The sequence below is a fragment of the Heliangelus exortis genome, chromosome 4, assembly GCF_036169615.1.
Source record: "Heliangelus exortis chromosome 4, bHelExo1.hap1, whole genome shotgun sequence".
Taxonomy (NCBI): domain Eukaryota; kingdom Metazoa; phylum Chordata; class Aves; order Apodiformes; family Trochilidae; genus Heliangelus; species Heliangelus exortis.
In genome coordinates, this window is record NC_092425.1 from 16187860 (window position 1) to 16215420 (window position 27561).

At 35.1% G+C, this 27561-nt stretch overlaps 1 protein-coding gene across 15 annotated transcripts in view; it reads right to left on the reverse strand.

Moving 5' to 3' along the window:
• Nucleotides 1–27561, reverse strand: part of NEK1 (NIMA related kinase 1) — a 44949-nt gene that overhangs the window by 12821 nt on the left and 4567 nt on the right. For 2 of the 15 annotated variants that reach the window (XM_071743147.1, XM_071743152.1), the window contains exons 4-23: nt 26595–26692; nt 24952–25035; nt 24439–24506; nt 24232–24318; nt 23086–23140; nt 21620–21820; nt 18763–18823; nt 17030–17187; nt 16199–16258; nt 15891–15950; nt 15699–15746; nt 15532–15606; nt 12213–12391; nt 11999–12130; nt 9400–9502; nt 6885–6968; nt 6254–6337; nt 3413–3490; nt 2266–2361; nt 1283–1456 (exon numbers count right to left, since the gene is read on the reverse strand). In XM_071743147.1, the coding sequence (XP_071599248.1) occupies nt 1283–1456; nt 2266–2361; nt 3413–3490; nt 6254–6337; nt 6885–6968; nt 9400–9502; nt 11999–12130; nt 12213–12391; nt 15532–15606; nt 15699–15746; nt 15891–15950; nt 16199–16258; nt 17030–17187; nt 18763–18823; nt 21620–21820; nt 23086–23140; nt 24232–24318; nt 24439–24506; nt 24952–25035; nt 26595–26692 (1985 nt within the window). Of the gene's footprint in view, nt 1–1282; nt 1457–2265; nt 2362–3412; nt 3491–6253; nt 6338–6880; nt 6969–7859; nt 7936–9399; nt 9503–11998; nt 12131–12212; nt 12392–15531; nt 15607–15698; nt 15747–15890; nt 15951–16198; nt 16259–17029; nt 17188–18762; nt 18824–21619; nt 21821–23085; nt 23141–24231; nt 24319–24438; nt 24507–24951; nt 25036–26594; nt 26693–27561 lie in introns of those variants that run through there. The other 13 variants (XM_071743155.1, XM_071743149.1, XM_071743157.1 and 10 more) reach the window with 11 other exon arrangements.

The window sequence follows — 27561 nt, forward strand, 5'->3', positions numbered from 1 at the left end:
CCAGATTAAGTCAATTGAGACTATGCAGATCCACAGTTACACTAAACTAAAGACAAATATTCCATTATGCACTGCATTTTTCAGAAAAACATTCTGTATTGCTTTTAATGTGCCTCAATTATGGAAGGAATGTCTACAGTGGCCTGAGACCTACCAGGCTTCCAAACACAACCAATATGAATTTCATTTAGGAAGCATATTTACTGCTCAAAATTGTAAAATACTAAATATGCAAAGTAATAAAACTGAAAATTGAAGACAAATACAGAGAACTTATAATCTTTGTGTACAAGACTTGTATTGTACAATTCCTCTGTGTGCTCATTTTTAATCAGTTATGGTCACCATCATCTATTACTGTAAGACAAATTACCCACATGGAAAAAAAATGTGTTAACTCCTTAAGAATTTGTGAAAATATTAGTTCTTTTTCCAGCTATCAACTAACATCTTTTATTGTATTCCCTTCTCTATACACTATTTAGAATTAACTTTCAGTATATGCCCATAGATACAGCCTTCAGGGCTGTATACAGTACATAATCCCACACCGAAATCCACAAACAGCTTAGGTTAAAAAAAAAAAAAAAAAAAAATTAGCATTCAAATTATTGTGTTAAAACCTCAAATTATACAAAAATTCCCTTGAATGCTCAGTTTCACAACTGGTACTTAAATCAAATGGTGGTAGTTGAGAGAAATGTGCAATCATTTATAATTATTAGGACCCAAGACCACAAGAACATAGAAGCTAGAGAATCTCTAATACTATTCTAGACAACAAGAAGAGATGACACCATCAGATTCAAGTCTCTTAAACTTCATATTCTGTTAAAACCAGGTCATACCTCAGTCTCACTGAAAATCAGAATTATAGTTCTAGATATCAAAGTAGTCCTTTAACTCAAAATTTATGTCCTCACTTCACAGGTTACAAACTCCTTAATTCCCCTCTTTAAGAGGCTGATGAAAATGCTGGTTAATTCATTTCTTATTCCACTAATCATGACTACCTTGATGAAAATGGAAATTGCAGCCTAGGGTTCATCATAAATAAGCCACTTTGCTCAAAACTGATTGAATTTGAGTTTCAGTGTACAAATATATTTCAACAGCTTCCAATTTTGGTTTTATTTTAGGTTTTTTTTTTCCTTTCCCTAATTAGAAGCAACAGGCATCCTTAAAGATGTTTTCTACTTAATTTACACATTCTTCTAAAATTTTTTTCAAATCAGTTGTGTTTTTTTTTCATTAATTTTACCATCTTAAAAAAAGTACATACCACACCCACTTCTTTCAAGGCAGAAGTCATGGAGATGACTGGAGTACCAGGCTTCTCTGGAAGTCGTGGCTTAGGAAGAGCTGTTCCAAGGTCCTGTTGTCCATGCACAGGACTGTGTTCTGTAGCTCCCACGTGAAAAGGCACATTAGGATTCTTTACCCCTTTAGCTATTAGCTGTATAGGAAAAGAAAAAAAACCCAGACAAACAATACCTTAGAATCACAGAATGGTTTGTGTTGGAAAGGAACCTTTAAGATAATCTAGTTCCACCCCTGTGGCACGGACAGGGACACCTCCTGCTAGACCAAGTTTGTCAGGGCCCCATCCAAGCTGGCCTTGAACACCTCCAGGGAGAGGGCATCCACAGCTTTCCCCGAGCAACGTTCTACTGTCTCACCACCCTCACAAGAAAGAATTCCTTTCTAATGTCTAATCATCTAATATCTCATCTACCCTCAGTTTAAAACTGCTACCTCTCATCCTGTAACTACATGCCCACGTAAAAATTAAATTCAAGATTTTGCAAATTAAACACAGTATTATGTAATAGGCTCATATAAACCTTAGAAAAAAGGACACCAATGCCACACATTTTCATACAAAAGACAACAGTCAACTGCACATGTAAACAATTTTAAGTTTATCAGTTTCAAAACATCCTCTTCCTTGTAGCTAGACCTGTCACTCCACAACGCATAGAAACATGAGAAGATTAAGTCACTTTTGTAAGTTCCAGACCATTAAGGTAATCTTAATGATTCTTAGGTAGTTTGATGTTCTTAAATTCTTGAACCAAATTCTACATTTAAGTATAGCTAAGATTAGGTTTCCAATGAGAGAATTCTCACTGGCAGGTGCTCTCCCTCAGTTTCAGAAGACAAACATATTCTATGCTTTTAAAAAATCACATATTATAAGCTTTTATTTACACAAAGATACAGCACTCTGTACTCTGACTGCATGTAACAGATTGGTTTTCTTACATGTTCTTCCCAGGCTCTTTTCTCTCTTTCATATGCTTCCTTTCTCTTTTGTTCTAATTGCTCTTTCAGAACTGCAGCTCGTGCATTTGCTTGGGCCTGTAGTAAACCAACAAGCAAAAAAACCCAACTTAAAATCATGAAAAAAGTTAGTACCCCATTCTGTGGAACACTTAAAAAACATTCTTGGATTACATTATCTCACTTTTTCTCAATTACTACTGTATAGACTGTCAAGGGAGGGCTCCACCGATAATCAAAAATCACCACAAAAGTAGAACAACTGTTCTATGTTGAAATAATTACAATTCCTCAAAATTTAATTACAATTCTTGCATTGTATGGTTATAATATTAGAGTACATAGTTATCTTCAAGGGAGTATTTTGAAATTAAAATCTCTAGCTATAATTATTTTAGAAGTTAAATGCATTAATCATAAAATAATAGATAATCAGTTTAAAACTTGACATACTTAACACAAACTCAAAAAGCTTCGGTTGCTGTTTCACCTCTGGTTTTAAGTTCAGGCATAAGGTTAGCTTGTTTCTACATTGCTCTTTGCAGATGACAGGGGAAAAAAGTCAGGCTAGATAGAGTAATATTTGCTTTGTACCATATGGTAGAAATACTGATGTAAGAACACCACAGGGTATATAAAGTTCCATTCAAACACTGGATTTCTGTGAAACACATTTGAGTTAAATGTACTTTATCACTTTGTACAGTGATATATATCTCACCTTCCAATCCACATGTAGATCATACCAACACAGCTAAGGAGTTTTACTCTCTTTTATTCTTTTAACTAAAATAAAGTTGTTACTTAAGATACATCTTCCTTTCCCTTTCTTTATTGAAACCCTATTTTAGTTATGTCAAACTGCCTTTAGGATTAAAGCCAACCTAGAGAAAAATCTCAGAGTCAGGGACTGGAAAAATCCTTGGCTTGCTATGCTATTTTAAACACAACATATTTTAAAGTATGGAGATAAAACAGTTGAACAGAGATCTTAACTCAATACAGTTAAAATAAAAACTACTTGTAATGTAGGTATGAAGAAATTCTTGATAACAAAATGAAACATAATACTTCAGGAGATATGAAATAGATTTGAAAACATTTTTATCCCCTTCCTCCCCACAATTACCTTCTGCACTTCTATCTTTTTGCGTTTTAGTTCAGCTTCCTCGCTTGATTCTTGTCCATCAGAACTGGCAGCTTCATTCTGAAAAGTAAGAGTCCTCAGAGTATTGTAATGAATTCATATATTTAAAAGCTGAGTGATGCAAGTGTATCTTACTCAGATTGCTCTGACTGTATAACTAACACAGTTCATAATTTCACTACGTAACTCCCAATTAAATATAACCTACTTACACAGAATCTTTGAGATTCTGGGGGTGTGTGTGTAATTTGAGGGGGGTATGTTTGGTTTTAAAAGATACAAAGTTTTTACAAACCATGAAAAAAGTTATGTTCCTCCTGATGCAAGGGAAGTAACCTAATGATGCTGGGCTCTCACCTGCCACCCCCCATTACTGGTGCATGCTCTGCCAGTAAGGTACACAAGAAAGGTTTGATGCTCTAGAATTCCTGTTTCTTCCACTGTATGTGCTCCAAAGGTGGAATGGGTGAAGGTGAGAAATAGTACCAAGTAAGAACAGATAAAGTCTACCCCTGAAATCTCTATTTTCAATCTCTATTATTTCTTTCATTGGTTCCTGCATATTCCTACTTACAGAACAGACTGATAGAACTATGCAAAAAAAAAAGTTCTGACAGGAGCTTTTTGCTGGTCATGATCAACTTGTGCAGATCTTTTATTTAAAATAAACTATTTAGAAGGCCTATTTTGTAGGCTTCTTACACTATAAGGAGAAGAGCATTATTAGAAATAATGAGGCAAAACAAAGCAAGAGTCTTTGGTAAATTTTAAAGTAAAAATTGTCATGCCACCTTGGCTTCAGTCAGCTAGCAGGAGAAAAAAGATGACTAAAAAGAACACTGGAGATAGAAACCTGGTACTCTTAACAGGCAAAAGAATGAATGCATATATACCCTGGAAGTGTTCAAGGCCAGGCTGGATGGGGCCTTGAGCAACCTGATCTAGTGGAAGGTGTCCCTGCCCAAGCAGGAGGGTTGGAACTAGATGATCTTTAAAAAGGTCCCTTCCAATCCTAGCCACTCTGTGATTCTCTGATGTATTGTGTATAAAATAGGATACTATGCAGTAATGTTAGATATAAAATTGTTCATCAACAGAAAGAAATAAAGTTATCTGTGACATGATTTGGTCTGACATGGTATTACTCTAGTTGTGAGCCTCCACACTAAAGTTTGTGTTCACACAGGTCATCAAGGAAAAAAACTATTATACCTGAGACTCCAAATTCTGAAAATTTGTTTAGGTCTACTTTCTGGGAAGATATTAATCTATTCTCTGTTCCTCTGGAGGTGACATACCTTCTGTGGCATACAACACTACCCCAGGTAAGGTACAACCACTGGCAAAGAAAGATAGGTTCCTAATACGCCCAAGAACCCATACACAAAAATGTCATGGTCACAATAACAGCACCTTTGTTTGATTTTACTAGCACAAGCAGCTTTGGCCTCCAGAGTAAAGTTTTCTGGAAAGTACCTTTACCTCTGCAGTCAACTACACAGGAGGCAGAGTTGGGGTGTTCCTAATTTTGAGAGGAAGTGCTGCAGCTGCTAAGTGAAAAAAAACCCTAAAGAAACAGTGCAGTACAGCAATGGCTCTCTACTGAACTTGTTAGCACTGTCAGTATTCTAAGGGTACACAGGAGACACAGTAAGACTTCAAACAGATGTGTAGGGAGATGACTAGTTCCAATGTAAGAGCTTTGAAGCTTGTCCAAAAAAGCAGGAGAGACAGAGTTAGGAGAGAAATCAGTGACAAATGAAATTAAGACAGCATGGGCTTATGGTGCATCAACTTAACAATTCATGTGAGCTACTGCTAGTGATAAACTTCACAACTTCACTGATCAGTCTTTACAGTAACTTCATGGATTCAGAAGACCTTGATTTTCCTCATGCTCTTTAAAGTTAACTTTATAGAATGGCTCACTTTAGTCCTGTAACAGACTTAGCCATTAGCACATCTTATAAGGTTTGAATAGTCTTCTCAGGTAGAAATTAACTTCTGCTCTGGATCACTCACTTTAGATTTAAAGGGGCTAGGGTTCCTCTTCAGTGCACTAAAAAAGTTTTGCACCTCAAACAAAGGACTGAATGTGGCTCCTTTGTTTTAATAACAAATGGACAGGAAGGGGAAGAATTGGCATGAGTACAAGATCACACAGTATTTTAATGAAAAAATGGAAACTGAGTCTAGACCATATTTACTACATAGATTGCCTCTCAAATGAAAATATTTTTAAACAGTAAAAGGATTGCTTCCAAGGGTGTCTTGGATTATTCATCTGAAACCTTAAAAAGCTTTCAATCTGCATGTTCTTTGTTAATATATTATTTTGTTTTTCTTGCATGATAAACATATCTTGGAAAAGCAATGTTTGAGAAAATGTGTTTTGATTAAATTGAGCTCAGGCCAGGCATTCCAAACTTTAAAACACACCTATAGAACATATGAAAAGAATCACTTCATATGTAATGAAGTGAGCACTGGAAAATTTCCTGTAACTAAAACCAAATAGATATAAATATGCTAGTGCTGGGTGAGAAGTTAAAGTGTCAAATTCTGATGTAATCTTATGTTTTTAACACATTATTAGTGTACAGGCACTGAAGCTGCACCCCAGCACTGAAATAACAAACAGATTTTGTATATTGTGGAAGAAGAGATGGAAGTACACAAACTGCAACAAAATTAAATGTCAAAAATATAAGTCTATTCAGAAAACTGCCTATGACAGAAGTATTCCTGCAGCTGTGAAATAGTACATCCATAGCCAGTTTCCATATTAAGATTATAAGTATTAATGTTACTCTTCAAACCAACCTTTTCTCCACGAAGTTTTGCTCTAATCTGTTGACGCTCATTAAAGTTTTGTAGCCGGATCTGTCTTAATCGTGCTAAATATTCCTAAAGTAAAGCAAGGAAATAAGTTTACACTGAAACTTATATCCACTATGGCTAACTTAAAATACATGTGATTCGACAAAAAAAAAAAAAAAAAAAAAAAAAAAAGTGTGAAGCCCCCACCCGACTATTGCTATCACCATATTTACTTATCTCCAGAAAAATTCTCATCTCATAAAAATACAGAAAACTGGAATCTATGTTTCCCAGTATTAAGCTATCATTACATTTTATATTATTGAAGGCTAGAAATGGGTATATTTATCACAACAGGATTAAGACATGCAGAGTCATATCTATATGTACACACATTAAAGAACCTCTCTGAGACAAACTGATGTAGACAACTATTATTCTGATTATTTAAAAAATAAAACCCTCAACACCACAACAAACACACTCAAGCTCTAGAACTTTATAAGTAAATGATTTCCTAGGAATTTATGGAGTTCTTTTGTTTCGTTACACAGATGAACCATGCAGGAAAACTGGACACAGTCGAAGTCAAAACCGTGTGATGAGCAAAGTGGCAAGCATGTGGCAAGCATACCTCTTCCTCCTTGTTTCTGGATTTCCTTCCTCTTGCAGAAATGGACCTGGCTCCATAGGTATCTGCCACGCTTTGCAGTGTACCCTGTTTGCCATTTAATGGTATCAAATTTAAAGTAGCTGGGGCAGTAAAATTATCTGCTTTATCCAATAACTGCTCACTTATAAGAAACCAAATCCATCTATGATTTACAGTTGTTAACTGATAACCCCTTTTCTCTTACACGAAACATATGAGAGTAGTAACTAAAAATTCTCCGTGGCCAAAGATAGAGATTAGAGCTCTAAGAATATAATTTCTTCTCCCTGTAATTCTGATCTTCTCTTATGTTAGAAAGCCTAAATTCTGACGGGCATGAGTTTTTCTGCACCTGCATTATACACAAATTGTAGCACAGTGTTGGTATTTCTGCCATTGTTGAGCCAAGCCTAAAATAAAAGTGGAATGTTTCTATGTTCTTTGGTTAAGTTTTTTCCACAATGATGACTTTTTAAAAAAATATACAAGTAGGAAACTCATAAGGCTATAAAATACTCAAATATTTTATAGATTTGTTTAACAATAATTGGGCTTTGTTAAATGCCCAATACATATGCATTAACAGTGTATGGACTCACCAGAAGTATTCAACCTTTAAGGAAGTCCAATACAAGCATTACAAGAATCATTTTACCCCAGGGTTCCTGCTTGGATTAAAATCCAAAATATTTAAATTATTTTGCTTATGTATACCATAAGCCCCTGCTGAACAGGTAAAAAAATATCTTGATTTGTTAACTCAAAGTACAATAAAAATAGTAAGCATACATGCAATAGTTACACGGACATTCTGCCTTTAAAATACCAGGCTTTTGGCTTTGACAAGCCCATGTGTAGAGAACCATCAGTAAGTAAATAATCCATTTAAGTGCTAGATAGAAAGGACTGAATCCAAATATTCTGGCTAAATACTGTCTCAGAGCAAAAAACAAGTACCTCAAGGGAACAGCACATTTCTGCATTTCTGTGGTTTAATGACTGGGGGATCAGAGAACTGATTTAAGGACCCATCCTGTGGATAAGAAGTAGCATGCATTTATGAGGACTCCAGGAATTCTGGTTTCAGCTTAAGCATTAAATCATAAAAAATGGAAAGGAGTATTTTCCATTTTCACCTTTTCAGAAAATAATTGGTTTTATTTTAGCTTTTTTTTTGCCCATTTCATGAGCTTTACAAAAGCTAACCAGCACTATTCTATCCCTCTCACTGTTTTTCATACTAGCATTCAAGTTAGTTTAGGTATTTTGAAACTGATGGAGATTTATATCACTGGTCTTGAACAAGGAAAAAACTGGAAGCAAGATTTTTGAGAGCTGATTGTCTTTGTGTACATTGTTAAATTTTACTCATCTGCCTATTTTAAATTTTTCAAAGACTAGGACTCAAATGTTTTGCACTGCCACACAGCTACTGTAAAGAGAAAATTAGGCCAGCATCCTAGAGATTACTGGAAGTATCTACTCAAGTCAACTACTGAGTCAAATGTTAAAACTGCCACTTAAAAATAAAAATTGACAACTAACAGCTGGGTAAATTAGCCCAAGTAATTTGATTTACAAGTCTCTATATTATTAAGAGCTATATATTAGATTCCTACTGATTCATCCTCTCAGATCATCATGGCCTGGACAATAGACCCATTCCTACGTGAGAACCACTGTCAGCTAGTTGAATTATTTTCCTGCATAAATAAAAGGAAGTTACTGAGAACTTCTGCTATCAATGGCAGACAGTTAAGAATAAAACATTTGGGCTCAGTTGAATACACTGACTTGCATACTTGGGTTCCTTGCAATAACTGATCTCATACATGTACATTAAGGCCAACAGACAAAAAAATGGAAGCAGGTACTACTAAGAGATTGTCTCAGATGAGAAAATCTTAAGAATTTGTCATTTTTGTCACAACTATTTGCTCATCTTGGGGTTTTTAAAAAAACAGAACCATGGTTTTAAATTGTAAATATGCAATTAGTCTTACCTTACTGCAATGCCAGCACAGTCAGTTTAGTAATCAGTTTCAGTAGTTTACTGTGATTTTGTAACTTAGTTGTATATGATCAGTGTGGAGAAGCACTCAAAAAACCCAGACTCTCCACATTACAAGAACACACAGTTCACACACACTAAGTCCTAATGCAAACCAGTGATTTCCAAGATTACTTTACTGAAAAACAAACTTCCTAAAGGAATATTGAATTTGGAACCGCAAGCATAAAGAAAAAAGAACCCTTTGTGACACAGCCCACTAGTTAATACCTAAAGAATAGAAGTCTTAGAAACATCAACCTTGACAGGTTATTACCTTACCTGTAATAACAAAACACAAAAACCTACCTCTCATTCTCTTTTTTCTCTTTTTTTTTTTTTTTTTTTTTAATGCTTAAGGAAAATATTTAGTCCTTATTTCACAGTTATGATGATTCATAAGGCATGCTGAAGCAGGAATAAACATAGGAAGACTGGATTTCATACCATGTGTCCCTCAGCTCGTGCTTTGTTTTCCATGGCTTCTCTCTTTCGTTGCCAAAATTCTTCAACTTGCTTTGCTCTATCTGCAGATATCCATCCTTTTTGCCTGAGTAAATTCAACACACACCAAGATTAAATTCTCTGAAATATAACTCAACGCTCCTCTCCCCCTACATTTATTCTAACTAGGGCACACACACAAAAATGTAACTTTCTATGAGTAAGGCATCTTCAAAAAATGGCTTTTACTAGACAAAAATACAAGACTTGCACAAAATGGAGAAAATTAGGTTCAACTGAGTCAAAAGAATGCTCGGAAAAAAAAAATTCAGAACAAAATACCATGTTGTACTTCCAGATCCTGGTCATCAAAACAAAAAAAAAATTAACGTCAAAACACGATCTTTGCGAGATTATTTATGAAAATGTTTCATCATTGTTGTAATTTGGGAAAAAGAAGATTCCCTCAAGGCTTCCCAAGAGAAATGTGAAAAACTCATTGAATGAGCCAGTCAGTAAGGCCAATAACACAGCAAGATTGAGCTATGTGTGGAGTAAGAGCTTTTACCACTTAAACAATTAGTACAGTGCTACTAATTCTCAAAGTGCTGTGCTCAAGTTACTGCAACTGAGCATGTGGCAAGTCTCCTAGTACATACATATGGTAGTTTTGTAGAGAAATGAGTTTCTGACAAATTGGTTAGAAGTAGACACATAGGAAGCTTTCTGTTAAAACAAAACAAAAAATCCAAGCCAAACCAAAGAAAAAAACCCAAGATGCCGCTGAGAAATGGTGCAAAATATTCTAACTAATGGAAGAGTGATGAAGCAATCCCCTTTCTAAGGTTCTTGTAGGCAGGCTTGGCTGGGGAGTATTGAGGGTTCAACACCCAGGAAGACATTGGAACAAGATGATAGCAATAGCTCTTCAGGTTGAGACAGTAAAAGAAAGAAAAATTTTGCAGTACAGGAACTATTGCTATTAATTAAAAAATGAAGTAGCGCACTAATTAAACACCATTGCACCTGGAATTTCTCTCTGCTCAGCCCCACCCCAAGCAACAAGGGAAGGAAATATCTCCATATGCTACAATACATTAAGAGAAAGATAGAAATAACACTACTTTGACACAACAAAATACTGTAGCTGCTCTGAAAAGGCAAGGTGATTCACACAGGAGCACCGATAAAGAAACAAATATTTTGACTCACTGCATTATTTTTACTGTTAATTACGTATGAACTAAGTTGGTGTTGAAGCAAAGGTGCTTTCCAAGGAAAAAAACAAACAAAAAAATGCAAACCTATTTATCCCAAACCAAATTCACAGGAAACATTTATTTCTACTAAATCTTATGAAACTGGTTTTCCCTACTCTGAGTGACTCACTTTGCTAAACTATTTTAACTACATTTTTCCTGGGCTGCATTTCCAACAGACAATTTTTAAAGTTTGCTGATTCTGAATATACTTAGCTTTACATTAGCTGTGGTAGTGTAACCAGAAACCTTGCAAATTGAAAATTTCTCAACTTCTTCAACATATGCTATAAATTATGTACCTTCAAGAAAGTTGGAATTTATTAAATTTTTGAGCTAAGCATCCTGAACACTTATCTTTTTATTTCACCACCAGCTAAAAGAATAAGGTGAAGAGAAATATTGCTAGACCTGCTATGATAATAAAATTGCATCTAGATAATAAAGTACAAATACTTATGAGATTTTAAATGCTAAGAAACAGCACCCTAGTTTAGTGCTAAAGACAACACAGTTTATCAATAGAAAAAACAGGTATCTCTACCTATTTTGAAACTTCTGAACAGTGTTTTCACTGAGTGTTTCTAAAACCATGTATTTGAAAAATACTGAATTGCTTTGTCTTCACAATCTTCACGTGATTCATAATTTGAATCCCTCTACTATAATTCCTTTCAATTTGAACCCCTTTAAAACAGTTTACCCAGGTGTAATAAAGTGTCATTTAAAATTGTCATATGTGGGAGGCAAACAGTGTTTCCTAACGAAGGCAAGATTGTGACACTTAGTGCTTTGCACTAAATAGAGGAGGATGGAAATTTGCAAATACATCAGCTAGGAAAATACACCTTACAGTACTGGGTTGTACCAAAGAGAAGGAATTTTCCACTCAAAAGCCCAAAGCACTGTAAGGAAATTAAAAGACACTTTGTAGATTACATAGTTGCAACATCAGTGTTAAACATGCAATGTTATTGCTTCAGATTTTGAAAGTCAGAATTAAATGATAGGAGAAGGAAGCATCTTGGCAGGGAAAATAAAAAGTGGAACCATGAAAAAAATAAAGGAGGAGGTTTATAATGTCATCTGCAACTGCAGTAAGCCAAGAATTTTGGCTGAAATCTAGTTTACAGTTGTTAGAAATACATTTTTCCACTATTGGGGAAGCCAAGGTTTCAATTGGTTCTAGAAGAATTGTGGTCTGTGAGGGACTAACACACAAACAGACAGCACAGTACCAACAGATAAAGTGATTTTGAAATATGTCCAACTACCAAATGAAACAAGACACAGAACAAGAATCTAACACATAGGGACAGATTTATGGATTATCATAGTCCAACCTGTTTGCATAGGCTTGTTTAGACACCTCCTTCAATCTTTTCATTTTTTTCCTAACTGCACCAGCATCAGGTAAATGGTGATGACCTGCAGGCCCCTTAGGAACTCCTGGACGTATTCCAGGTGGAATTCCTCTGTAGATAAATATGTACATTAACTTTCATTACTTTAATCTAAAGCAGACCACACACAACTTCTACTGGAATGTAACCATACCTTTCAACAACTTCTCGACCTTGTACTTTCACCCTCCATTTGGCTTCCCTCTCTTCAGCTACTCTTATGTTTTCCTTTTGCTGTTGCATCTGGTCAAAAATAGCATGATAGTGCTCATACTGTCCTCTGGAAGACACAGGAGAAGGACCAACACCACCTCTACCGCCATAATGTGGTGCCTGGAAATCAGAAGGGGTAGGGTGGAAATCTCAGATACTAGTCTTAACAGCCCTTCCAATTTTTACTTCTTAAGCAGAATAAAAATATTAATACGCCCTGCAACAATTCTGAATTGGTCCTAGTTTTATTCCTAGTGTGTCCCTATTTTTACAAACAACAAGATAGCTAAATTAAAAACTTTTCTGTAAGCACTCCAAAATAACAAGGCGTTTTACTTCCCACAGACAATAGTCTGGTTACACATAGGACATCTGTCACACATTTTGGAAACTACTGGTAACAAGTCCACTGAAATGTAATTGGAAATGCATGTTCTACATGACGAAAATTAAAGCTTTAGCACAACAGCTAAAAGTGATTGCAGTACTAGCTGAAGTACTAGTGAGTGATTTGTAGCCAAATACCCATTTTTTCATGAAGCTGGACACAGCTAAGAACATTTATAAGGTTGCTGAATGGGTTTAAGTGCAGATTTATCTGAGAATCGCCATTGCTACCAACCCAAATGAATGCTACCCATTCATTTTCATCACTAGAAAGGAGATGCTTTAGCATCTACCACAAGCTACTGCTTTATGCAAATTCTGTCATTCTCAAATAATCAGAATTCCTACAGAACCTTCACGTGAAAAAAAAAAAAATAATGTTGCAAGCAGCTGTGTACAGCAGTAGTCAAGAATGGATGCAAAAAATGTAAAACTGGCAAAACAAGGTTAAGGTTGTCAGCACATGCAAAAAAAAAAAAAAGTTCCCTTTAAACCTGGTGGAAGAAATAGCCCACGGTAATGAATCCATGGAATTTGTTTTAACAGTAGAATCAATGTTCCTTCCAGAGTCTTAAATATTTAAAATAAATTCAAATAGGTAAGTGCAGATGTAACAGGTTTAAGATTGCCTAGTTAGAAGTTCTGGAACAGATTATATTTGACAATGGAATTTAGTTCACATTCTGAGTTTCAGTTGCTCAACACCCACCAATAACTCCCCATAATCCATATGACAGAAAATTAATGGAAAGATTTCTCCAGGCATTCACATGAATATGCAGGTATGCTGTCCATCTGAATAAAAATAATTCACTATACAAGATATCCCAGTTTAGAGCTGGGATAGAGCTAACTCTTCTTAGTAGCTAGGCGTTTTGGATTAGTGCTGTGTTTTGCAGTATATCCAGGATTTCATATGAGGAAAATGTTGATAATTTAACTGATGGTTTTGGTTGCTGCCAAGAAATCAAGGACTTTTCAACTTCCCATGTCTTGCTAGTGTGCAGATGGACATGAAGCTGGGGGAAGCATAGCCAGAGAAAACGACCCGAATTAGTCAATGAAGTATCATACAATGTCATGCTCATCACACAAATGAGGGCTGTCAGGGAAGTTCTCCCTCTCTCTTTCAGGATTGCTGTTTCAGGATTTTCTCTCCTCTCATACTGATAGCCAGGGTCAGGCTAGGCATTGGTTGGCAGGTGGTGAGTAGCTGCATTGTGAATAATTAATTTGTGTATTCTATTATTACTACTATTATTGCTATCTTAATTTTATTTAAATTATTAAATTGGTTTTATCTCAATCTATGAGCATATTTGACATATCTGACATCAGGGAGTTGCTGGAAACACTGTTTTAATTTTGGAGAAAAGAATACTATGTGATAGCATGTGGAAACCTAGAGTGATAAGAACTTGGCAACCTGGAATAAGCTTTCCACTAAACTATCCAATCTGAACACATTTCAATGGATTTTAAAAAGCATGTTTGCCATGACATTTTACACTACTGACCCTAACTGAAAATATACACAGCCTCTGAACCTGTTTTCATAGGTAACTAAGAATATTGGCAATGATGCAGCTGTAGCTAGAACATCTTATGTGTTTTGCAGTATCTAAGGACCTTGCAATAAAATTCAAAAAGTTAATCAGAAATATGACTGTTTTCTGGAATACATATAGTTCTGAAACAAATGTGAAATTGTTGCTGTTTCCTTTTGTATTGAAGCTTGTATTGGTGCCTACCAGTTTCACTGTCAGAAAGAGGACTGCAAAGGAACCAAGTGACATTTTTTGGCTTTTCCACTAAATCAGCACCTGGTAATTTATTAAGTCTGGTATGCTTAAATTTGCTTTAATATTTACTTGCATGGCACAGATAAAAATTTTACCTTTTTTGAAATAATACTTAATAAGCAGCTACTGAAACCTGGTCAAGCACTTGTGTATTCCTTATATTCTTGTAGAAGAAACAGAAAAGAAAACCTCTATTCACTTTGACATTACTGCTCAGTGAGATGTTATATACAAAAACAATACTAAACATGTCTAGGCCAAGTATTTTTGTAAGACTCACTACAGTCACAACAGATAGCTGTGTTTTAATCCATTGTGTACTGTCAAATAGATTTACACCACAGCAATACTTAAGTTCCTGCACTAGCTTTATGTGAATAAAGTAGCTAGACTTCCAAATAACTTCATAAGACTAGTGCCCAGAGCTGTTATGTTTCCATGAAACTCAAGCATACAGACAAAAAGAAACCATCACAGAAATCGGATCAAAGTATGTAATCAAATTATCTAAAGATGTGAATGGCTAAGAATTTATGGCTTTCAGAAAAAAAATAATTTTACTCAGCATTGTTCACCCCTCTCCTGAACAACTTATCAGTACGTACAAGCATTATCTTTTATGTTTCTAATGATCAAAGTATGCTTAGAAGCAGGCATTTAATACTGGGGATGAGGTTGATTGTCATAATATGAGAACCTTGAAAAAAATTTCAACAAAAGAATTCAAGAACAAACTTGACAGTGAAAGAAGCTGCTCATGCAAAGATTCAGCACAGCAAAAGTAGCAAAAGGAGGAGTGGAAAAAAAAATAGTGGTGCATGAAAAAAACATTACTGGCAGAAAGAGAAGAGATTCAGAAACTTAGGAAGTGCTAAAACCAAAAATTGCGCATGATCTCCAAAAAGCCAGGGAAGAGAGTCTGTTATACAGTTTCTCTTAAATGAATCAGAGATTAATAATAGGCAGCCCCAAGAGTAGACCTCCAAGAGCAGATCTTTCTGAAAAGAGAAGACCATGCCAGACAATGAAAGGCAGGAGGGACTACACCACATTTCGGCATCTGCTGCCAACCTTAACATCACCACTTCCACCTGAACCAAGCACATTCCTCCATCCTTGTTCCCTGGCTCTGTTTATTCGTTCCATCTGAAGGAGAAAACAATACAGGAAAACATAATTCAAGGAATCACTAAATCAATGTCAAGCTTCACTATCAGGATATTTTGAACATATTTTACCCTTTCTTTTTCCAATCTTCTCATTTCATCTGCCTTCAGTAAACTGATCTGCAATGTATAAGGATTAAGCATGTTCAGCAATCGAGAAATTTAACTACTCCATATTCTTATGCAACATATAACACACTACACCACAAGATATTTCACTAAAATTATGATGGGTGGAAAAAAACTCTCAAGAATCTTGTCTACCTGATCTCTCTGGCGTTTTTCTTTTTCAGGCAATTCTAACCTTTTCTTTTTTGAAGGTTCCTGAAAAATAAGCATAAAATTTTGTCTTTATTACTGAGACATTATTCTGTCAAGTCTCTGTCAATATAGGTCAGTGCTCCAACTGCTGCTGCATGTCCATGAAGATTAACAGAAATTTTTTTAAAAAATCATTGTTCCATAATGTTTAGAAAAAAAGATGAGGAAAAGTTTGAAGGTCTTATATTTTCATTCTTGCTCCGCACTTAGCTTTCGCTTAGTTTGAAAATCAAGAGATGATTTCATGATACCTCAAACATTTTCCTCCTTTTTTCTCCTGGATTAGTTTTCTTCATTGGAGATGGAAAGGCCTGGGTAAAAGATGAAACCTCAAATTAGATAGCACGATGCCAGAATGAGAGGAAAATTCTAATCAGAAAAAAAATTTGTATCTTGAATCCACTACTTAGTAGGTGCAAAATGGGTTTTAAAAAAATAAATTACTAAGGAGGTTTTAAATGAAAAGCACTGCTAAGATGTAGGGGAAAACACTGCTGGATTTTTTAATCCTCTACTAAAAGCTCTGTCTTGAAAGTTGAAGGTAGTAACTTTTAAATGTTTTGTTTTCGTGTTTCTTCTCTGGCAATATGATTCTGCATTACAATCTCTTGCTATTAAGATAGATACTAAGATTCTATTAAGATTCAATTTCATTTGAAGAACAGATTTGTTAGGTTTTCCTTAGGCCACCAACCATAGTCCTTGTTACCAGTGGAAGAGGAGAAAGCACTCCAATAGTCACTGTCAGCAGCCACTACTAACAGTGACTACTGGCTAATGACAGACTCAGTGGTCAACACCAACAAAGGAACTAAAAACATGGAAAGCACATCTAATTCAGCAGTGGAATTAAAAACCAAACCTAAAGTAGCAGTGTCTGAAAATCATTATATTAAAACCAACTAAATAAACAAACAAACAAAATCAATAATTAAACAAGCCCAGCATTTAAACTCTTCCTACTTTCTCTGCAGAAGCATGAGTCCACCTAAAAGGCATTTTGAAAAGGAATGCATAGTATTTTCATAACATTTAAATAATCATGAGTAAAAGAGCTCCATTTAAGTAACTTAGTTTCTTACCTGTCTAGATTTAGCCAATAGCTTCTTCTCATTTGGCTTTTTAGGTGCATCACTAGACTTCCTGATCCCTAAAGGCACTCCATATTTTGCAGCAGGTTTGGTAATTTTCTGAGCTGGTACAACTGAAGCCAGTATTTGTTCTTGAGCTGGTCCTTTTGCTAAGCAAACAATAAACAACAACCAAACCTGGTTTACAGCTACAGGCTAGCCAGTATACGTTATTTCCCTTTCCTAAGGTTTTAGAAAAGCAAAGCTGGAGGGAAACAAGTAAACTGCTAGCATTTCATTCACAGGAGATGCTGCATAGATGCCATATCTCCAGTTGTCCAAAACAGTTAATCTAATTTTCAAGCTTGGTAACACACAGCAGAACACAATCCCTTAGCCTTTCACTCTCAACATTTCCCTTTAAAGAAGAGAACTGAAGCTTATTTCAGCTGCCACGGTTTATTATCCAGTTGTCACAGGGTAGTGAAATGAGGCAACCAGGTGGCACTAATTGCCAGGTAGTGGGCATGAGCTTGTGTTAAGCCCACCTGTGCCTGATTAGGGCGGGCCCCTACTGCACATGAGCAGGATTAGGGGGCCAATAAAGCTCACACCTGAGTGGTGCAGCCAGCTAGCGCGCTCATACAGCAAACCCGAGCAACGCTGGGGCTGCGGGTTCAAGCCTCACGCTACTGGTGAAGAGCTCTAGTGGCGCAACCAAGTTAGCGCGGTGCTGAGACAAAGCTCCAGTGGCACAATCAGGTTAGCGCGGTGCCCTCAGAAGCAGTAAAAGCAGCTAAACCAGCCCCCTGGCTTCCCCAAGTGTGAGCTTTATTGGCCCCCTAATCCTGCTCATGCCCTCATCAGGCACAGGTGGGCTTAACACAAGCTCATGCCCACTACCTGGCAATTAGTGCCACCTGGTTGCCTCATTTCACTACATCACAGATATAGGGAAAGGTTATCCTAGCAGAATGGAGACACAGGCCTCCCTCAACTAACACCAGACTACAACCTGCAACACTAATGACAGCAGAAGATGAGTCCTGAAGAGCTTCACTGGCCTTCAGGGATATTGCTTTCCCTACAGAGTTTCTGAAAATATGCCAGCATTGTGGATTTGATTCTGTGCTAGCAGGGCTCTGTTACTACAGAATAGCTGGACAGCAGTGGAACACATAATGCTATCCAAAGACACTAAAGCACTTGCCACAGCTTCAAGGTAATTACAAGGAAATAAAAAAAGAAAAGGCAAGAAACTGTAGGGGGGGGGAAATGTAAAATAATGTAGGAAAATGAAGGAAGATCATCTTGAAAAAGTGAATCACAATCTACCTTGCCACCAGGAATAGAATTTCTACTACTTTGGGCTGAAGTCAGGGCTTAATCTGGAATCTTTAACAAAACCTCCGATATTATTACAAGAAGTGGTGCCTCTCCTTACTCACATGTCATTAGTATGGGAAAAAGAAATAACATATACCTGCAGCCTTCAGAATCTCCTTACATTTTAGAAGTGTAGTGTACTGTGAGAGGAAAAAGAACACCTAAAATTTTACAGGATGCTAGTTTACACTTGCATCACTTGTACTCAACTTGCACCCAGCTCCCTGGGGCATAAGGGAAAATTGCTTCCCTCTCTTTTTTTTCCTGAAACTTCTAGAGGCAAGTATAAGAATATACAAAAACTAACAAAAAAATCATACATGTATGATATTGCCAGAGCTAAAAGGAAAAACACTTACCTGGTGCAGCATGTGATCCAAACTTCTGGAAGATTTTGTGATTAAATTCTTCTGCAATAAGCTAAAAAAAAAAAAAATCAGAAGTATGTCACTTCCAGTAAGCATCTAACTAATCTAACTAATAGTATATACTGATTTACTGTAACTTAAATCTAAATGAATACTCAACTTTACAGATTCAATTTAGTGTCACTAACATTACTATGAAGCTGGATTCAGCATTTTCAAGTACTGTTGGCATAATTATTCAAGTAACTAAAAAAAAAATTAAAATATTTAGTCTGACTGTACGTTACCCAATTTATGACACAGCTAACAATCTAAAAGAAAGCTAATGTGAGCATGAACAGTTTTATGCCAAGTTCCTTTTAGATTTCTGTATAATGTCCAAATTTCACTTAAAATTCTCTGACAGCTTATGTCAAAAAATAGTCCTTTAGAAATGTTTGCTGTTTTCAGTTGCTCGATCCTTTTCAAAATGGGAAGATGACTACATATATGGATATCTAGGAACAACATACACATTGTGCTATCAAGCGTATCAAATTAGCACAGTAAAATGTTAAAAAAAAAAAAAAAAAAAAGCCTTAGTAGTATAGAAAAACTGGAGTCTAGACAAAAAGCACTGAAACATGAATTGGACGTCATCTCACATCATATTGAATACTGTAAGAATTTTTGAACCCAACACCTCAAAAACATGTAGCAGAAATAAGAGGTTTAAACATGAACAGCAAGGATAGTTAGAAGTGTAGAGAAGCCTCAGTGAAAAAAATAAACAAGCTTGCTCTTCAGTCTATAAAGATATGGCTGAGCTGTAAAGCAATGGGTGTGGAATATCACATGTGATTTTGCAGAGAAGGCAGAGAAACACATAAGGACAGCAAATTATAATCTCAATATAATAAGTGGGGTACAACTGAATACAAGGTGGAAGGTTTAGAATAAAAAATGTTCACGCTTTCTGCAAAAAGTAGTAAACCTGCCTTACTGATTATAAAAACTTACAACCTCAAGATTGCTGGTGCTACCAATGCAGAATATGCAAAGGATGGGAACTGCAAAGGTGTTTTTAACAACCTAGGTAGACTTATGTACAGGCAGATAATGACCATACTACAGACCCCCTTTCTAGAGAGGGAGCATGCCAGGAATGTGTTATGTAACAATCTGACAAAAATTAACAGCAATGTTAACTGAATAGTTGCACTGCACAGTTAAAGAACAGTCTTTTTAGAATCTTGACCTAGGCACAGAATTTTTTTTTGCTTAAATGCCACCAGTCAGTTGCAATGAATGCTGAGGAAACACAAACCTAAGTGCAGAACTTAGGACTCTGCACATGATGGCAGAGAAACTTTTTAACCTGTACAGTCTGTCATCAAAAGATTCCCTAAGCAAGAAGCCACTCATGAGAACAATCCCATACCAATGGTATTTCAGTGACATGGCTTTAATTTGGGTGGAAAGATGTAAAAACTGAAGTGTGATGCTTCTGTAATTACACAGCTACTTACAGAAAAGAAACACAATGCTTCTAGCTTTCAAAAAGCCCTATATTTAAAATTTATGCCAATTTAAATCCACTCTTTCCTGTAACTTAGTTACTATGAAAATTAAATAAGAATTTATATAAAACTAGAAGATAGATTCTGTCATTTAAGAGCAGTTTTTCAGAAATAGTTACAGCTTGCTGAAGATGTCAACTATGGATGATCTCCTAAGCTTAGACTAGGGAAAGCAGAGGAAAACAGCATTAAGCCATGAATGAAATTGAAAGAAAATAGGCATTACAGCTGTGTCACAAATGAAGACAAATGTACCAGTGATTGATACATTCCGTAAAAGGTGCTTCCTGGGTGCAGGGCTTTTTTGTTAAGATTCGGTAGCAACTCAAACACGTTACTGATTAAGTTGGCAAAATCTGTGCAAGGATTCAAACAGTACCATCATCTGGTAGTAGTCTATTACTAATTATAGTACTTTGTCCAAATAAAAATTTCATATCCATTCTAGCTAATGGAAATAAAATTAGGTCAAACTATTATTGCTGTAAAAGTTAGAGCAAACTTATCTGTAAAGACCTTAGAATTTTAATTTAGACTTGATCTAAACTCTTACTAGTTAAATGTATAGTTCATATACAATTGAAATTCCTGTTATATATGGCCTTCTTGGGAATTTTCTTTAGTTGTGGGCTAGAATCCATTAGAATTCTTTATACCTAGTGAGGTGTCCTTTTTCATTCATTTCCTCCGTGTTCTTTCTCTATCTGTATTTATTTATCTCATATAACTACTTCAATTCACTTGTCATTCTTCATCTCCTTTGATTAGATTTGTATTCAAAAGACATGTATAGATGTCAAATGACACAAACAGATTCTAAACAGAAGAGTGAGCAACTTCTTTGAGGTTATATACGTGAGATACATTAAAACATCAAGAAATTTAAAGATTAGCTTACTTAGCAATATTTCACAGAGCTTGCTGTCAAGCCATTACAAATTCCAAGTAAAAAATGGGTTGAAGAAATGATGATAAAGCATGAATGAAGAAGTCACTGACATCACAACTTCATGAAAAAATCTGTACCTAAACATATCAACACCTCACTCCTAATTCCTCACTACATAGAAAACCACTCAAAATAACACACTTAAGAAAATGCCAATTAAGTTTTCTTAGTGGAAACTATCAACACCTCATTGTAAAACTCAGTTTTCCTTAAATGAAAGTCCCTCTAAAAAAGCTATAGGAAATACCATCACTCAGATTTCTCATGTCGTATATTAACATCCGAATAAAAAGTAACACCCTGTGATGTTTTTACCAAAATTAGAATTAAAACTACATACCTGCGGTGTGAGAAATTTTTCAACCCTTTTGGCTATAAAGTTTTTCTCCAATATGGAGTTTACTGATGGTCTATTCCTAGGATTTCTTTTGAATAACTGTGATAGCAGATTACGTAGGTCATAGGAGTAATGCATAGAAACAGGAGGAAAAGGTCCAGAGATTATCTTTAGTACCAAGTTTTTCATGTTACCAGCTTCAAACTGTATCAATAAGAAAGAAAACAGATACTTAATACTACTGTTTGTCCCCATGTAATATAGAATCACAGATAAAGATGAAGAGAACAACAAAAAAACCAACACACATTTCCTTGCCCCAACATATGAAAGAAATTTTCACAGCCATCAACAGTCTACATCAGCAGTTTAAAATATTTTGCTGCCAAGTATTCTGGTTATAAGTACATCAAAATACAGACATTTCATACTAGAGAGATATTAATTTTGCTAACAAATAATTATTTCCCTCCAGATCTGGATTGACAATGATATGTAATTAAGGATAAAATAATTATAAAACTATATGCTTGATCTCCTCTCCAAACACTTTCAACCATCTGTCCTTTTTAGTGAAACCACATTTCAAATGAAAGAATGTAAAGCATTTACACCCATTCAGTGTAAAATCCAAAAGAATGCTTACACTTTGGCTTAATGCCAGGAAGCAGAGCACACCATTTCAATTCCTTTGTACAATTAAAAGGTAACAGTCCATATCACAGAAAAAAGACCTATTCTCATCACCTCTCAGAAAGGAACATTGTCAGCATTGCTGCCTCAGAAACAACCAAGCAATAAGAAATGACAAAAGCTTGTTATGAAATTCTTATCCCTTTAACTTTTTCTTATGATTTTCATGTTTTCATCTTTTTTTTTTTTTTCTTTTCATAAAAAGAGCTATTGGGGAAAAAAACAAACAAAAAACACCACCACCAAAAAATCCACAACCAAAACAGGACAGAAAAAATGTTTCTTCTTCCTTTCATAACTGGAAAGTTGATGATAAAGATGTATTATGCAAAACAACACACACACAAAAAATCTACTCCTTTAATCTTCAGAGTTTTGTGTAAAAACTATTTCTGGTTGAAAATCAAATGAATTAATCCATCAGCACAAAAGCTGACAGTCCAAGTTCACACTTTCAATGAAAACATCTAGTGTTTGGAAAAACACTTTTCACAGTACCATTTGTTATAGCACCTAACAATTTTTTTCACATTACATAGTTCCTTAAAAACCTTCACTGAAAACAAAACATACAGTTCTAAGGTTTCTGGAGAGATTGGCATGAACCAAAAGAGATGGGAAATGTTGATCAGTATGCAAAGAGATTAAAACATTGAAAGTAATTTTAAACAGACACCACAAAAGCTTTTCATCAACTGAAACACATTTGCACAACATCAGGAAAATGCCTGTTTGAAATCACTATTCTTTTAAAGAAACAAGATGTTTCTACTCACCGCATGTTTAAGGGTGCACATTTCATACAGAACACAACCAAGGGCCCAGATATCACTGTATCAAAGAGAAAATATGAAAGTATTAGTTCTAGGTGTAACATTGCCAGTTAGTTTGGTATGTCTGTGAACTCTATCCTTGAAAATTAAAGGCTGTATTTTGACAATGTACAAGCTCCCTTGTACCTTGCATCCTACAAAACCCCAAGAAAAAAAAAAATTCAACAACCAAAAATAAGGCCAATCTGAAAATCAGATGGGTTTATTTGGGCTCAAGACTTTATTTAGATGTTTTCACCTGAACCACACCAGTCAGAGGAATTAGACTAAAATACAAAGGCTTTTTTTTCTCTTATATACTATATGCTTGAGGTCTTTGAATTGAACAACAACAACAACAGAAAAAGCCAAACTAAAATCACCATCCAGTTCAGTCACTACAATTTTTCAAGTCAATTTACTGAGTTCAACAGTGACCTTACCCTCACTCATTAGAGCATTACAGAATTTGGTGAAAATAACATTGGACGGTAAGTCCCATGTAAGAGAAAATGAAGGACAAGGAATTGAAAGAATTTTCAATTTTGGTCTTTTAAGAAATCAAATTAAATTTGTATAAGGCACTCAGAGCAGCAATGGATGCAGAGCTCAGTGAAGCATAAAACTAACTTGATAATGACTGCATTAATTACATTAGGGATGCTGTTACCAGATACAGGCTACTACAAGGTCAGCAAATGTACAAGCAAAGTATCTGTATGACTTTGTGATCTGAAGCAAGCTGAGCCACCTACCTATGCATGTGCTTAGAGAATCCGGTTACTATGTGACTTCATCCTCAACACATTTTCACATTCATACTGCAAAAATTAAGGCAGTACAACTACTGTCTAGATAGACAAAAGCAGAGCCATAACTAAGAACACAGACAGATCTAGGACTTGGAGCACTAAGCTAAATAATCTCTGCATCATATGACTTTGTACCGCAGAGACCTACAAAGGCCCCACTTACACAGCGAGACTCAGTGCCTTCCTTGGTCAGCGATGAACCAATACCAGTTAATCATGTGGTACAACACCTTTGGATTTCTTAAGAACTCATTTTCTCCTCCCTACCAGAACTGTTTAATAAAATGCTTATTTGTACCTTTTATTGTTGTAGGGTTTGTTCTGACATATTTCAGGTGACAAATAGTATGGTGTTCCTATGCAAGTGCGAGCCAACTCAGCGGTACTAAGGAAAAAATAAGAATGAATATTAACTAATAAACTAACATTATGTGTACAGATTCCATTTTAGAAGATTAAAGAGATTTAGATTGAGACAGAGAAAACAGCAGCAAAAGCAAGTTACCTGTTAAGGACTCTGGCGATTCCAAAATCTCCCAGCTGTATTGTTCCATCTTTCGTTAAAAATATATTCTTGATATAGAAATTTTAAGAAGTCTGTTAATTAAAACATCCACAGAACTGCACACTTTTTGTTCTCAATATGTTTTTGTGAAGCATAAAGATTTCTACCATTCTGTCACTCTGAAGTCACTAGCAGTACTGTTATTAACTACTATAAGACAGCAGATTTCAGTCACATTTCATCAAAATTAAACACTATTACACATTATAAAATATTATATTTTCTGGTTCCACATATTAATAATATACAAGTATTACTCGAGTAGATTCCCCGACAGCCTCATCTGTTTGTGCAAATATCATATAAACCTCTTTGTAACAATTCTGAAGAAAAAAAGCGTTCCCAGTACTTTAAGTATTTACACAAAAAGACCATTTTCCATATTTTGCCAACTTGTACTAGCAAGTATTTACTTTGATAGTAAATTTAGTTTAAAATTAATTACCTACATACCTGTGACTTTATGTCCCGATGCAAGATTTTTCGATCATGTATGTGTTTTAGTGCTAAACAGATTTGTACAAACCAATCCAGAATCTACATATAAAAGAAAACTCAACATGAGAATTTTTTAATCTGAAATAGCATAAAATGAAATAATATCCACTTACATAACTAAAATATTATCAATTTTATAACTATAACACAAGATTTCACTCTTCCCACAAATCTGTTTTCATTTATACTATAGAATAATTAAAAATGTAACAGTACTGCCACTATAATGCCAACTTTTTGATGAAAGACACCTGTGACTCAAAATAGATATTGAGCCTGAGACTACTAGTTTCATTATGTATTATAAAGCTAACAAAAGTATGTAATATGAATTTGATTATCTAAAATGTTTAAGACATGGAACTGGCATCTTAAAGATTGCATTTTAGCTGTAATCAATACAAGTCATCTTGTAGTCATTAAACAACAGTGCTAAGAAGCCATACTGATATTTAAAGAAAAAAACTATTTTACCACCCTGTAATTTTATGTCTATTGCCTTAAAAAAGTACAAAGCAGATTTAAATATGAACAGCAACATAACAACCTACAACTAGAAGACTACAAACAGGCCAACAAAATCCTTTTTTTTTTTTTGTAGATTTGTAAAAACACAATTTAAAAAAGGACTAATGGCAAGAACTTTTCCATGTGAATAGTTGTTTTACATCCCCAACTTAGATGTACGTACACGTCAAAATTACAGCATAATGCAAGGTGCAATTTTCACTTTTCCATTGTAAATTTTTCTTTTACTAGAGACCTTAAATTAGAAAAATTCTAAGTTTTACAAATTATATTCCAAAAGTTTTATGATTACCCTATTCTAAAATAACACAAACAGACCTAATACACTACTAACCCTTTCTAACCATGGGTAAATTGAGATCCTAATTGGTACAGACATGAAAGCACAGGAGCAATTGATACACAAGAATATATATGCCAGTTCTAATAAAAAATGAATCCTACAGAATCTATTTTAATTAAATCAGCATATAAAGGCCTCTCATTTTTTCCAGATTCTCCCACAGTACAAATAGCTTTATAATCAGCATCACAGAAAAAGAAAATCTGATGGTATACTTCCAATGTTATTTTTTTTTTCTAATGGAAAACAAAACTTTCAAATTAGGTAAACTTCAGTTTGTTGTATTTCCTATTATTATAGTTACAAAGTATGTTATTTTGTCCTTCAACAAATTAAAACCAGCATTACAAACCAAAAACCCTGTGCTGTTACATCTTTTAACAAAAACCCAACACACAACAATTTCAAATGCTTCAAAATAATCATGTTGTCTTGCAGTATTTTTCACTTCTCAGATTTTGTTTACTTTGCAAGAGAACCAGCTATTTTTAAAGCATCTTAGACATACAGACAAAATCCCAAGTAACATAACCCTGGATTTCCAGCTACATTTTCTTTTTTCTTCTTCTTCTCTTTGCAGATAATAGTGTAACTGACAGCAACAAGAATCACAATCTGAGAAACTCCTTTTAGGTTAAGCAACTATCTACCAAACTGAATCAAAATAATTTAAAATTCATGAAAAACTATAATGCAACAAAACACTGCAGCAGCAGCTTACTGTTACCTGATCTTCAGAGAATAAGATTCCTTTCTGGGCATTTATTTTTTTAAATAGGTCTCCTCCTTCACAGTAATCCATCACAATGTAGAGACAACCATTTTCTGAAAATAAGATACAAAGCATTTAAAAAAAGAAAAAAAAGACCCATCTTTAGTATATCTGTCCAAATAGCTTCACTTAGTCACAGAAAAAATAACAGAATTTTTAACCTTTTCACATGCAGCTTCAGATATCTTTTTTTAGTCCTTCTGTCAAACTTCAAGTAATTATGCTTTTAGTAAGTGTCACAACATCATTTTCCCATTTCCATTACCATCAGGCTATTTTGAGAGGGAAAAAAAATTGCATTGGCAAAACCAGCGCCCCCAAATGGGGTTCAAAACCACTATGAAATCAAAGACAATAATTTTATGAATGAAATATAAAACCATTCATCAGCCTGCTTCCAATAATTCTATAGATCACCTACCCTAGAAAAAGGATCTTATGTTCTAATGCAAGCAGTTGCCTCTATTTGTCTAATTCTTTCTTGGAGTTTTACCTGGCCAAGGTAGCACTTGCTGTAAGTGCAACAAAGTGACAATCATCAGCTCTCATACCCAACAGAGTTCATTTCAGAGAGTGAAAAGCAGTAATAAAACTTCAGTAGACAACGGTTGATGGAAACAATTATTTTCTCTTTTTTTAAATTTAATTTGGGGAGACCTCCAAAAATCCAATTCAAGCTTCCACTAGAAAGTTTGAACATATTACATAATATTGCATATTATATTCCATACAAAGTTATAGTGATGTTCCCAAATGCAATCTTTTCCAGTTACTGATGAGAACAAACAAACAAACAAAAATTATTTGGTAGAAGCAAATTGTACATTAGTAAAGCCACAAGAACTATACTAACCAGGTACTAGACATGATTTTGAGAAAAGACAAATAAATAAATAAAGTCTATCACATGCTGCTCGAAAGA